Below are 10,644 nucleotides of genomic sequence, written 5' to 3'. Positions count from 1 at the left end.
TTCATTGGGCCTTCCTCCTCCTCCGATCACCACTATTTGCCCGCCCAGCGCCGGCAGCTCGTAGTCCATTGCCTCCGAGAGCTGTCGGTGACTCGTCACCTCCCGCCCACTGCCTCTTACGGTACTCTTATTGGCCGCTCACCTCCAGGGCCCTGGATTGGTGCCCCGGGAACAGCGTCTGTTTTCCATTGGCCCGGCGGCGCCGTCCGTCACGCCGGCGGCGGGAGGGGGCGACCCTCTCCCCCCTCCTCGTCTTCCCAGCCGCTGGGTTCCCAGAGTGCTCCGCGGCCGTGTGGAGCGAGGCCTTGTTCCCGCGTTGAGCCGCCGCCGCTGCCGCCGCCTCCTCCTCAGCCTCAGCCTCCGCGCCAGGCCCGGCCGCGCCGCGCCATGTCCGACTACAGCACGGGAGGACCCCCGCCCGGGCCGCCGCCGCCCGCTGGCGGGGGTGGGGGAGCCGGGGGCGCCGGAGGAGGGCCTCCGCCGGGCCCGCCGGGCGCGGGGGACCGGGGCGGCGGCGGCCCCGGCGGCGGCGGCCCGGGCGGAGGGTCGGCCGGGGGCCCCTCGCAGCCGCCCGGCGGGGGCGGCCCGGGAATCCGCAAGGACGCCTTCGCCGACGCCGTGCAGCGGGCCCGCCAGGTGAGGAGGCCGCGGGCCTAAGGGGCGCGCGCGGGCGGGGGAGGGGGCTGGGGTCACGTGCGCGCGCGCGCGGGGGAGTGGGCCGGGGCCGCCGAGGGGTCACGTGGGCGGGAGGCCGGGGGGCCTGCCCCTGCAGCGGGCGACCCCCTTGCACGGGTTAGGGGCGACCTGGGGGTCAGCAGGAGCGGCCCGTGGGCGCGTGGAGGCTCTGGAGCTTGGGGGTTCATTTTGGGGGTCCCTTAGGGCACGCGAAGGCTGGCTCCGCTCTCTTGGGGGTCGAGGGACCACCTTGCGGGGGGAGGAACGGTCTTGCGCGACCCCGCTCTCCCCGGGGGCCCGCGCATCAGAGCCAAGGGCCGTGTTTGCCCCAAGCTCGGTCCCACTGGTCTGCCTGTCCCAGGACAAAGACGACTGAGTGGGGGGCGTCCTAGAAAGTGGAGGGGGCACCCTTTTGCGGCTGGAGCGGCTGAGCTGCAGATCGGCTGCCGGGGGCTTGCAGGCGCGGTCTCCGCGCGGTGCTTGGAGGCGTGATGGCAGCCTGGAGGGGTCACCCGCTGGTGTGTCTGGACTCGCCTCGGCGTGGGGGGCACCTGCGGGGTGGGAGGACTTTGCCGCCCTTTCAGGAAGCAGAGACCGGCTGGGCGGCTGCGAGCGCTCCTGGGCTGTCCCGGTGCCTCCCGGCTGAGCGCTGGCTCCTCCCAAGGTGGGAGGTCCCAGTGTGGCCCCGGCTTCCACTCGGGCTGCTCCCGGGACCTGTCTGCTCCCGGGCCGGGGCAGCTGTACCTGGGGGGTTGGGGGGGGGGCAGCTCGGAAACTTTGGCGGAGCCAGGTGGTGGTAGGTGTGTCCGCAGCCAGGGCTGGGGTCCCTGGTCCTGAGCCGGCGAGGGGTGTTTGACGTTGCTGCGCTGGGCACACGGGGCCCTTGGTGGTGGGCGGAGGAGTCGAGGGGCCTTTCTCCGGCCTGTCCGGGCGGGGGGGACGGCTGCGGAGGTTTGAGGGTGCGAGGAGGCAGAGGTGTGCTCTTGGGCATCCCAGAAGCCCCCCGGGCTGGAATCACGCCCCCTGTTCTCCGCACGGGGGCGGCCCCTCTGGGAGGTGCCTGGAGCTTAGAACAAGGCCGAGTGGACAGAGAGCCCGTGGGGCGCGGGCACAGCGGGGCGTTTGGAATTCCGGCCGTCGCACCTGCTGCGCGCCTTGAAGCCTTAGACAGAAACTGCTGGGGTGTCTTCACCCCGAGGTGCTCTGGGAGCCGGGGCGGGGGCCGCGAGTCAGGAAGAGTTCTGAGCAGGGGCCCCGGTGCCGGGCCGGGCTGATGGCTCTGTGCTTCTCGCCTTCTCCAGATCGCAGCCAAAATCGGAGGCGATGCGGCCACGACCGTGAACAACAGTGCTCCCGACTTTGGTTTTGGGGGCCAGAAGAGACAGCTGGAGGACGGAGGTAACGGCCTGCCTGCCGTGCTGTGGGCCGGGGCAGAGAGAGGTGCAGAGTGGGCGGGGGCAGAGCGAGCTGACTGAGGAGCCCAGGGCTGGGCAGCCAGGGCCGGGGGCTGCAGCCCCCCACCCCTGCGGAGCCAGTGGGCAGCAGCTGGGCAGCCGTGCTTCCTAAAGGCTTATTTATTTATGTGACAGGGAGGGGGGAAGGAGAGACAGACACAGAACAGTCTTCCATCTGCTGGTCCATTCCCCAAATGGCTGGGACGCCCAGGCTGAAGCTAGGAGCCTAGGACTCACCCGGGGCTCCCACGTGGGTGCGGGCACACAAGCTCCTGGGCCGTCCTGCGCCGCCTTCCCAGGCACAGTAGCAGGGAGCTGGGTCGGAAGCTGAGCAGCTGGGACTCGAACCAGCGCTCTGCACGGGGCTGGCGCCTGAGCCGCCTGCTTGTCACAGGGCCCCTCTCCTGAGCGACAGGTCCAGCCCCGAGCTGGGCACTGCTGGGTGTCCGTGTCGGGGTGAGGGGCCGGTCTCTGCTACTCAGTCCCTCAAGGCTCTTGTGTTGGGGGGGGGGGGGTTGCCCAGGACATGTGGCACCAGCATCGGGTTGGAGGCAGCCGTGGGTGGGTGGGTGCCGCATCTGACATCCTCTCTCTTTCACAGATCAGCCGGAGAGCAAGAAACTGGCTTCCCAGGGGGACTGTAAGTGTGGGCGGTGAAGGCAGAGGAGCCGCAGGGCCTGGGGGGCTTTCGGGAGTCAGGGGACCCCGGGCAGAAGGCCGCTCTCCCTGGAGGCTCCTGGGTTCATAGTCTGGGGCCGGGAAGCCTAGGGAACCCCAAACTCGGGAGTTGAGGTAGGAAGTCTGGGCACTGTCGTGGGGAGGGGCCGCAGTGCTCCTTGAATGAATAAGCAGGCGGGGGCCCTGGGTGGGCAGGGGGGGCCCAGCAGGGGCTCAGCCAGTCTCCCTTTGGGTTGTCTCCGCAGCCATCGGTTCTCAGCTCGGACCCATCCATCCTCCGCCCAGGTAAGTGTGCCGTGGAGAGCACGCTGGCCGCTCGCTGGCTGGGGGGCGGGTTCTGTCTGTGGTCCTCACGCTAGCTGGTGGACGGACGAGAGCCGGGCAGGACGCAGGCAGAGCAGCCACGTCCCCTCGCGTGCCCGTCTGGCTGTGGGAGGAGCAGTTGAGGAGACGGTGCGGTGTCCGTAGCCTGGGCCCCGGAGGCTCAGTCCCTCTGAGAGGCTGGCGGGAAGAGCTTTGACTCCTGCAGGTGCCTGCTGCACTGAGCGTCGTGCAGCCCAGGGTCTCGGCCACTTTTTGCTGCTTTAGGTGAATCAGACATGGATCTATCTTTCTTAAAGGGCCGGTGGTCCTGTAAAACGCCATAGAAACAGTTCCCTGGGAACATGAGATGACGACACGTAGCCAGCCTTTTCTGTTGTCGCTGGAAGTCAGCAGACGTAAATGACCTGCCAGTCGGTCTAGTCAGCGTCTAAGGCTTGTTCCCACCCCAAGTCAGTCGACACTCGCCATGAGCCCCAGACCTCGCTTCTCACAGCACAGGGAGACTGAGGCCGTGGGGCACGTGGGCAGCTGTGGAGTTTGTCGTAGACTCCACGTAGGCGTGTGGGCTCTGCAGCCCTAAGCGTAGAGCACCCTGGGGGCGGAGGCCCTCGGGACCCCCCATCGTCCCCCACTTGAGACAGGCTCCGTGTCTCTCTGCAGGACTTCCATGACAGAAGAGTACAGGGTCCCGGATGGCATGGTGGGCCTGAGTGAGTGTGGGTCCCTGTGGGCCGGGAGGTCCCCCTCTCTCAGGGACGGTGTCCTGCAGCCTCCCAGCCCAGCAGCTGGTCTGAGAGGCCCCGTCTCTAGCTCTCATCTGCCCCTCCCCGGGATATCTTAGGGCCGGGACCCCCGCCCTGGTCGGCTTGCCTCCGTGCTCGCTAAGTCAGTCTTGGTTTCTCTCCTTTCTTCACCCAGTCATTGGCAGAGGAGGCGAACAAATTAACAAAATCCAGCAGGATTCAGGCTGCAAAGTCCAGATCTCTCCAGGTACGAGAGAGCCAGCTTCCCACCGGGGCGGGATGGGGGCTGCAGGTGGACTCTCTGTCTCTGAGCCCTTCGCTTCCGCCGGGCCGCCCGGAAGTGGGAAAGCAGGCGTTTCTTGGGTGCCGTACCACCTCGGACAGCGCCGGGAGGTGCCGCTGTGGCTGCCGCACCGCTGTGGTGGACGGTCTCGAGTGGGGCCTGTGTTCAGCTGCCCATGTTGGCTGTCTGCTGCTGGTTCAGCAGCTGGTTCAAGGCAGGCAGACTTGAGCCGGAAAGAGGTTTTTCTCACCTAGTTGTTTGGGCACGGCACCTGGTGAGAGCTGTGGGCCTTAGCACGTGGCAGGTGGCCAGGACGGCCCTGTGTGCAGGAGCAGATGGTGGCATGGCCAGACAGCAAGCGGGCAGCCGGGTGGGGCCGGGGCTTCTCCCACAGCCCTCAGGACTGCCCTGAAGGATCGAGCGGGGGCAGGAGCTCTGGGATCCCTCACGGGGCCTCCTGCCAGGCCCGCCGCCCTGGGGACCAAGCTTCCAGCACACAGACCCTTGGGATTAACACCCGGTGGGAAGGGAAGGCATCAGGCATAGTGGTGGATTAAAGGGAAGAATAATTTTGAGGTTGTTTGGTTATTAGGTTATTTGAGTTTAAATCCTAATTTTTTTTTTTTTTTTAAGATTTATTTATTTGAAAGGCAGAGTTACAGAGATAGGGAGAGACAAATTCCGTTTGCTGGCTGGTTGACTCCCCAAATGGCCGCAACAGTCAGGGCTGGGCCAGGCTGGAGCCAGGAGCCCCATTTGTGGGTGCAGGGACCCAAGGACTTGGGCTGTCTTCCACTGCCTTCCCAGGCACCTGAGCAGGGAGCTGGATGGGCAGTGGAGCAGCCGGCACTGCAGGCGGTGGCTTAACCCATTACATCACGATGCCGGCTGTAAATCCCGATTCTGGCATACATCTCAGATCTCGGGTTCTGAGCCCCCTGCCCCCACGCCTGCTTGGTGGGGTTCTCTTCATGTGGGGTGTGTTGATGGGGTGCTCTTCCGTTGGGGGCGGAGTGCCAGGGTTGGACGTTCTGGAATGGCCTCTGCCCACTTCCTCTTTTCCTGCGAAAGTGCTGTCTCCTCCTCTGGACTTGAACTTCCTTACCTTGACCTTGCGCTGAGTAGCCTCTCCAGTGTTAGGGAGGCTGCAGAGTGCGACAGCCGTGGTGGTTCTGGAAGTTCGATCATGTCTGGGGCCTTTTCTATGCCTGGAGGCCCAGCAGGGCCCTGACCCTTCTCCTCTGCAGACAGCGGCGGCCTACCGGAACGCAGCGTGTCCTTGACGGGGGCCCCGGAGTCCGTCCAGTAAGTCCCCGCCGGGGCCCTGCTGTGGGGAGGGCCTGGCAGAAGTCCTCTCGTCCCTTCGGACGTTGGGCAGCTCCCACGCCCTGTGCTGCGCTCACTGATTTCCCAGCCCCCCACCCCACCCCGGCCACCACCGAGTTTTCCGCCAGAGGCCCTCGTTGGGGTCACCTTCCCCTGGCGCTGCCAGAGCAGGTGCGGGTCTCAGGCGTGCTGCCCTGCTCCCTGCAGGAAAGCGAAGATGATGCTGGATGACATCGTGTCGCGGGGTCGCGGGGGCCCCCCGGGGCAGTTCCACGACAGCGCCAACGGGGGCCAGAACGGCACCGTGCAGGAGATCATGATCCCCGCGGGCAAGGCCGGCCTGGTCATCGGCAAGGGCGGAGAGACCATCAAGCAGCTGCAGGTGAACGCGGCCAGGGCCGAGTCGCGCCGCCCCCCTGCGTCGGTGCCCGCGGCCCCCTCGCCCTGGGTGGGCGGCACTGACAGCGCCGTCTGTGCAGGAGCGCGCAGGCGTGAAGATGATCCTGATCCAGGACGGCTCCCAGAACACGAACGTGGACAAGCCCCTGCGCATCATCGGGGACCCCTACAAAGTGCAGGTGCGCCCTGCACGCCGCCGCGGGAGCCCCGCTCTCTGTGTCGGCCCAGGGCTGACCTCCCCTGGGCACAGAGGGAGCCGGGAGGGCGCGGGCGTGGGGCCTGCCCCAGCGTCCGGCTGTGTGTGTGCAGCAAGCCTGCGAGATGGTGATGGACATTCTCCGGGAGCGCGACCAGGGTGGCTTCGGGGACCGCAACGAGTACGGCTCGAGGATCGGCGGGGGCATCGACGTGAGTGCGGGGCCTCCTCTCCGTGCAGCGGGCGGCAGGATGGCAGAGTGGACCTCACTGACCCATGCCCTCCGCCCGCAGGTGCCGGTGCCCAGGCATTCTGTGGGGGTGGTCATCGGCCGGAGTGGAGAGATGATCAAGAAGATTCAGAACGACGCAGGGGTGCGGATACAGTTCAAGCAAGGTGGGCCCCGCAGATGGTCACCACTCGGCCGCCACCCCCCCCCAGGCAGGCGCGCAGGGGGCGTGGCCCTGGGCTGCTCAGGCCGGCCAGGGGTCTTCCCGGCTGTGTGGGTGGGCCACTCGAGATCGAGGACGTGGGGTCTGTCCAAGGTCAAAGCAGTGCTTTCCTGTTCTCCTCGACCTCTTCCCTCCCCACAGCGGGTGGCCCACGCTGACCAGGTCAGACCGCAGTGCCAGCCCTGGGCAGCCTGTCCGGGGAGGCTGCCTCTACTGCTTTTCAGAGATGCTGCTCCCGTAAAATTAGTTTCGGGGGTGCCCATGCAAGAGGCAACCTCTGATGCCCCAGCTTTGGCCGGTGGGGTTTCCTGCCCTGGGATCTGGGCCTCCTCTCCCACCTCTTTGTTCCCTGTAATGTTACTAAAGATTTATTTATTTGAAAAGCAAAGCAAAAGGGAGAGGAAGGTCTTCCACCCACGGGTTCACTTCCCTAGTGCAGCAGTGGCTGGGGCTGGGCCAGGCGGAGGCCAGGAGCTCCATCGGGGTCTCCAAGGGTGGCAGGGCCCAGGTGCTGGGACCTGTCAGTAAGGAGCTGGGTCAGCAGTGGGGCGGCAGGGACTGGCGTTGCTCACGCGGGATGCCAGGGCCACGCGGCAGATTCACCCGCTGCACCACAGGCCGGACCCTGGGCCTCCTGCTCTGAGGCCAAGACGCCACAGGCTTTCAGGCCAGCGTGAGGTGCCTGAGAAGGCCGCATTCGCCAGGGTTGTGCTGTTCATTTAAGTCAGTCCCTCTGCTCTCTCGGTGCTGGCATCAGATGACGGGACGGGTCCTGAGAAGATCGCCCACATCATGGGGCCCCCGGACAGGTGTGAGCACGCGGCCAGGATTATCAACGATCTCTTGCAGAGCCTCAGGGTAGGTGGGCCCGGGGCGCCGTGGCGGGGGGGGGGGGGGGGGGAGGCTGCGGTCCTGTCTGGCTGCCTGCTCATCTGTCTCCCTGTCTTGCAGAGTGGTCCCCCAGGCCCTCCAGGGGGTCCCGGCATGCCCCCTGGTGGCCGGGGCCGGGGGAGAGGCCAAGGCAACTGGGGTCCTCCTGGCGGGGAGATGACCTTCTCCATCCCCACGCACAAGTGTGGGCTGGTCATCGGCCGAGGTGGGTACAGCCCCTCCCTGCTCCCGCCCCCACCCCCGCCCAGCCCGCCCCCACCCCCCATCACTGGCTGTGGCTCTGCAGGTGGCGAGAACGTGAAAGCCATAAACCAGCAGACAGGCGCCTTTGTAGAGATCTCCCGGCAGCTGCCGCCCAACGGGGACCCCAACTTCAAACTGTTCATCATCCGGGGCTCGCCCCAGCAGATCGACCACGCCAAGCAGCTCATCGAGGAGAAGATAGAGGTGGGCTCAGGGGGCCCCTGGGGGCCTGAGCCCACCCCTCCTCCCCACCTGCTCATCTCTGCTGCCGCTTTCCCTGCAGGGTCCTCTCTGCCCCGTAGGACCTGGACCTGGGGGGCCAGGCCCCGCTGGCCCCATGGGGCCCTTCAACCCGGGCCCCTTCAACCAGGGGCCACCAGGAGCACCCCCACAGTGAGTGTGACTCAGCTTCTGGGGATCCGGGGCGTGGGGCGGTCACTGCCTCCCTCCCAGACACACCCCCTAGGGGCCAGGACACCCCCGAAGTCCTGATGTCTGCCTGCACTCACCCCACGCTGGGGAGGGCTGCCCAGGGTGGGGGCGGGGCCTCTGTGCTTGGCCTGGGTGGTTGCACGGGCAGAGCCCCCCAGCTCACAGGTTGCCCCTCTTTCATCCCCAGTGCCGGCGGCCCCCCTCCTCATCAGTACCCACCCCAGGGCTGGGGCGGTGCCTACCCCCAGTGGCAGCCCCCTGCTCCGCATGACCCAAGTAAGTGCCGGCCACCCCGGGAGGCTGGGGCCTGGCCCCGTGCTCGCCCCTCAGCCCCTGTCTTCCTCCTTAGACAAAGCTGCCGCAGCCGCCGCTGACCCGAACGCCGCCTGGGCCGCCTACTACTCGCACTACTACCAGCAGCCCCCGGGCCCCGTGCCCGGCCCTGCGCCGGCCCCTGCCGCTCCGCCCACCCAGGGGGAGCCCCCGCAGCCCCCGCCCACCGGCCAGTCAGACTACACGAAGGCCTGGGAGGAGTACTACAAGAAGATCGGTGAGCCTGGCGCGCCGCCGGCGGGGGTCTGGTCCTGCCCCAGGGCCGGGCGCCCTCTGACCCTGCCGGTGTCCCCGCAGGCCAGCAGCCACAGCAGCCAGGAGCGCCCCCGCAGCAGGACTACACGAAGGCCTGGGAGGAGTACTACAAGAAGCAGGGTGAGCTGGCGGCCGCGGGCGGGCGGGGGCAGGCGGCCCACCCCCCAGCCGCCCACTCACCCTGCCGTACGTCCTCCCACAGCACAAGTGGCCACCGGAGGGGGTCCGGGAGCGCCTCCAGGCTCCCAGCCAGACTACAGTGCCGCCTGGGCCGAGTATTACAGACAGCAGGCCGCTTACTACGGACAGACTCCCGGTCCCGGCGGCCCCCAGCCTCCTCCCACCCAGCAGGGACAGCAGCAGGCAAGTGGGAACTGCCACCCTCCTCCTCCTCCTTTCTCCTTCCAACCCCCGGCCACCGTCCATCCTGCCTTAGTGGGTAGCGCCGGAAACCCCTTCCCCTGCGGGGTGTGCCCTTGATGCCTGCAGCGGGGGCCGCGTGGCCAGAGGTCTCCGGGAGTCCCCACGCGCCCGCCGGGGAAGCGCACGCTGGGTCCAGAGGCTAACGAAGAGGCCTCCCTCCGCCAGCCGCTTGTTCCTGTGTGACGCTGTCGTGACGCTGGGGCAGCTGGAAACAGAGGTGGAACTTGTGAACTGGTGGGTAGTCCTGGGGGTGGGGCCGCCGGCCGCTCCAGCCGTGCTCGCCGTCCTGGCCGTCAGCCCACTCGCTCCAAATCTGGCCACTCGGGAAGAAAACGTCTATTTTTTCCCCTTTTCTGCATCACTTTTGTTTTTTTATTTTGGAAAGCCACGATTTTTCACCTGTGTCCGAGTGACTGCCGCAGGCGGCCGGGGCTCCCGCCTGCCCGCCCGCCCGGCCTCTAGTCGCGCTCGCCTCTGTGTCCCGGTCTTGTCTGTGAAGTGGGCATGACGATCGTTGCCACCTTCCAACCTACCTCACAGGGGTGTTGTGGGGACACCGTGGTCGCTGAAATGGTTTCTGTTGCGTCGCCCGGGAGCCGCCGCCTCCCCGTCCAGCGGGCGCCCTCCCTCCTGAGCGCTTCTCTCTGCCTCTGCCCTGCGCCTGCTTCTCTGACTTGCTCTCCTGTCCCCTCCTGCTCCTCCTCCTCCTGCTCCTCCCCCTCCTCCCACTCCTCCTCCTCCCCCTCCCCACCCCCACCCCCACCCCCACCCCGTCCGTCAAGGAGCAGAGTCTGCCTCCAGCCAGGCCGAGAGCACTAGACAGTGGACACGCGCCCTGCCTGCCCGCGCGGGCCGCCTCCCCGCTCACGGGTGCTGCAGCCCCGCCTGCCCCTCCCCTCCAGCCCCCCACGCCGCCCTCCCTGTAGTGACCGATTCCTATCTCTTCCCTCTCCGCAGGCTCAATGAATCGAATGAATGTGAACTTCCTCATCTGTGAAAAATCTTTTTTTTTTTCCATTTTGTTCTGTTTGGGGGCTGTTTCCGTTTGTTTTTTATTTTGTTTGTTTGGCGAGAGAGCGATGGCTGCCGTGGGGGTGCGGGGAGCCCGGGGAGTGGCTGGAGGCGGGGCGCTCGCGCTCCCTGTCTCTCTCTGTTTCTTTACAATCGGGGACCCTTCACTCTGGCCAGCCATGAAGATAGCGAGGAACTGAGTCCTGCCAAAAAATAAATTAAAAACATTAAAAGGAGCAGAACAAAAGCTATAAAATTTTATATATATATTAAAAAAAAAAAACTCTATCCCCAGCCTTCCAGAAACTGCCTCTCTGAAGGTGAGGCGCCAATTCTCTCCCTGCCACCCTTGGCCTCTTCTTGTTTTTAAAATAAACTTTTAAAAAGGAAAAAAAGTCACTCTTGCTATTTCTTTTTTTTAGTTAGAGTTGGAACATTCCTTGGACCAGGTGTTGGTATTGCAGGACCCCGCAACCTGCCCTGCTCCCCCTCCTCCTCCTCCTGCTCCCCCTCCTCCTCCTCCTCC

At 66.1% G+C, this 10,644-nt stretch overlaps 1 protein-coding gene across 5 annotated transcripts; it reads left to right on the top strand.

Annotated features, from left to right (window-relative positions):
* The first annotated feature begins 255 nt into the window (after positions 1-255).
* Positions 256-10,513, top strand: KHSRP (KH-type splicing regulatory protein). 5 transcript variants are annotated; one of them, XM_070058743.2, is made up of 20 exons: positions 256-636; positions 1,977-2,073; positions 2,731-2,769; positions 3,053-3,092; positions 3,792-3,841; positions 4,050-4,121; positions 5,405-5,462; positions 5,691-5,865; positions 5,963-6,061; positions 6,192-6,290; positions 6,372-6,474; positions 7,288-7,388; positions 7,482-7,626; positions 7,708-7,868; positions 7,948-8,057; positions 8,284-8,372; positions 8,446-8,646; positions 8,727-8,804; positions 8,887-9,047; positions 10,065-10,513. In XM_070058743.2, the coding sequence occupies exons 1-20, from the start codon at positions 388-390 to the stop codon at positions 10,071-10,073; spliced, it is 2,136 nt and encodes a 711-aa protein (XP_069914844.1). In that variant the 5' UTR covers positions 256-387; the 3' UTR covers positions 10,074-10,513. The 5 variants fall into 5 exon arrangements, with proteins under 5 accessions (XP_069914844.1, XP_069914843.1, XP_069914842.1 ...); XM_070058742.2 differs by lacking the exon at positions 10,065-10,513 and adding an exon at positions 9,273-9,521; XM_070058744.2 differs by having other exon boundaries at positions 257-402; positions 535-636; positions 8,887-10,374.
* The last annotated feature ends 131 nt before the right edge of the window (positions 10,514-10,644 follow it).

The sequence above is a fragment of the Oryctolagus cuniculus genome, chromosome 16 (genome assembly GCF_051225735.1).
Source record: "Oryctolagus cuniculus isolate XC-2025 breed Fujian yellow rabbit chromosome 16, ASM5122573v1, whole genome shotgun sequence".
In the NCBI taxonomy this organism is placed as follows: domain Eukaryota; kingdom Metazoa; phylum Chordata; class Mammalia; order Lagomorpha; family Leporidae; genus Oryctolagus; species Oryctolagus cuniculus.
Note: the sequence above shows the minus strand (reverse complement) of the source record. Positions and strands in the feature narration are given on the sequence as shown.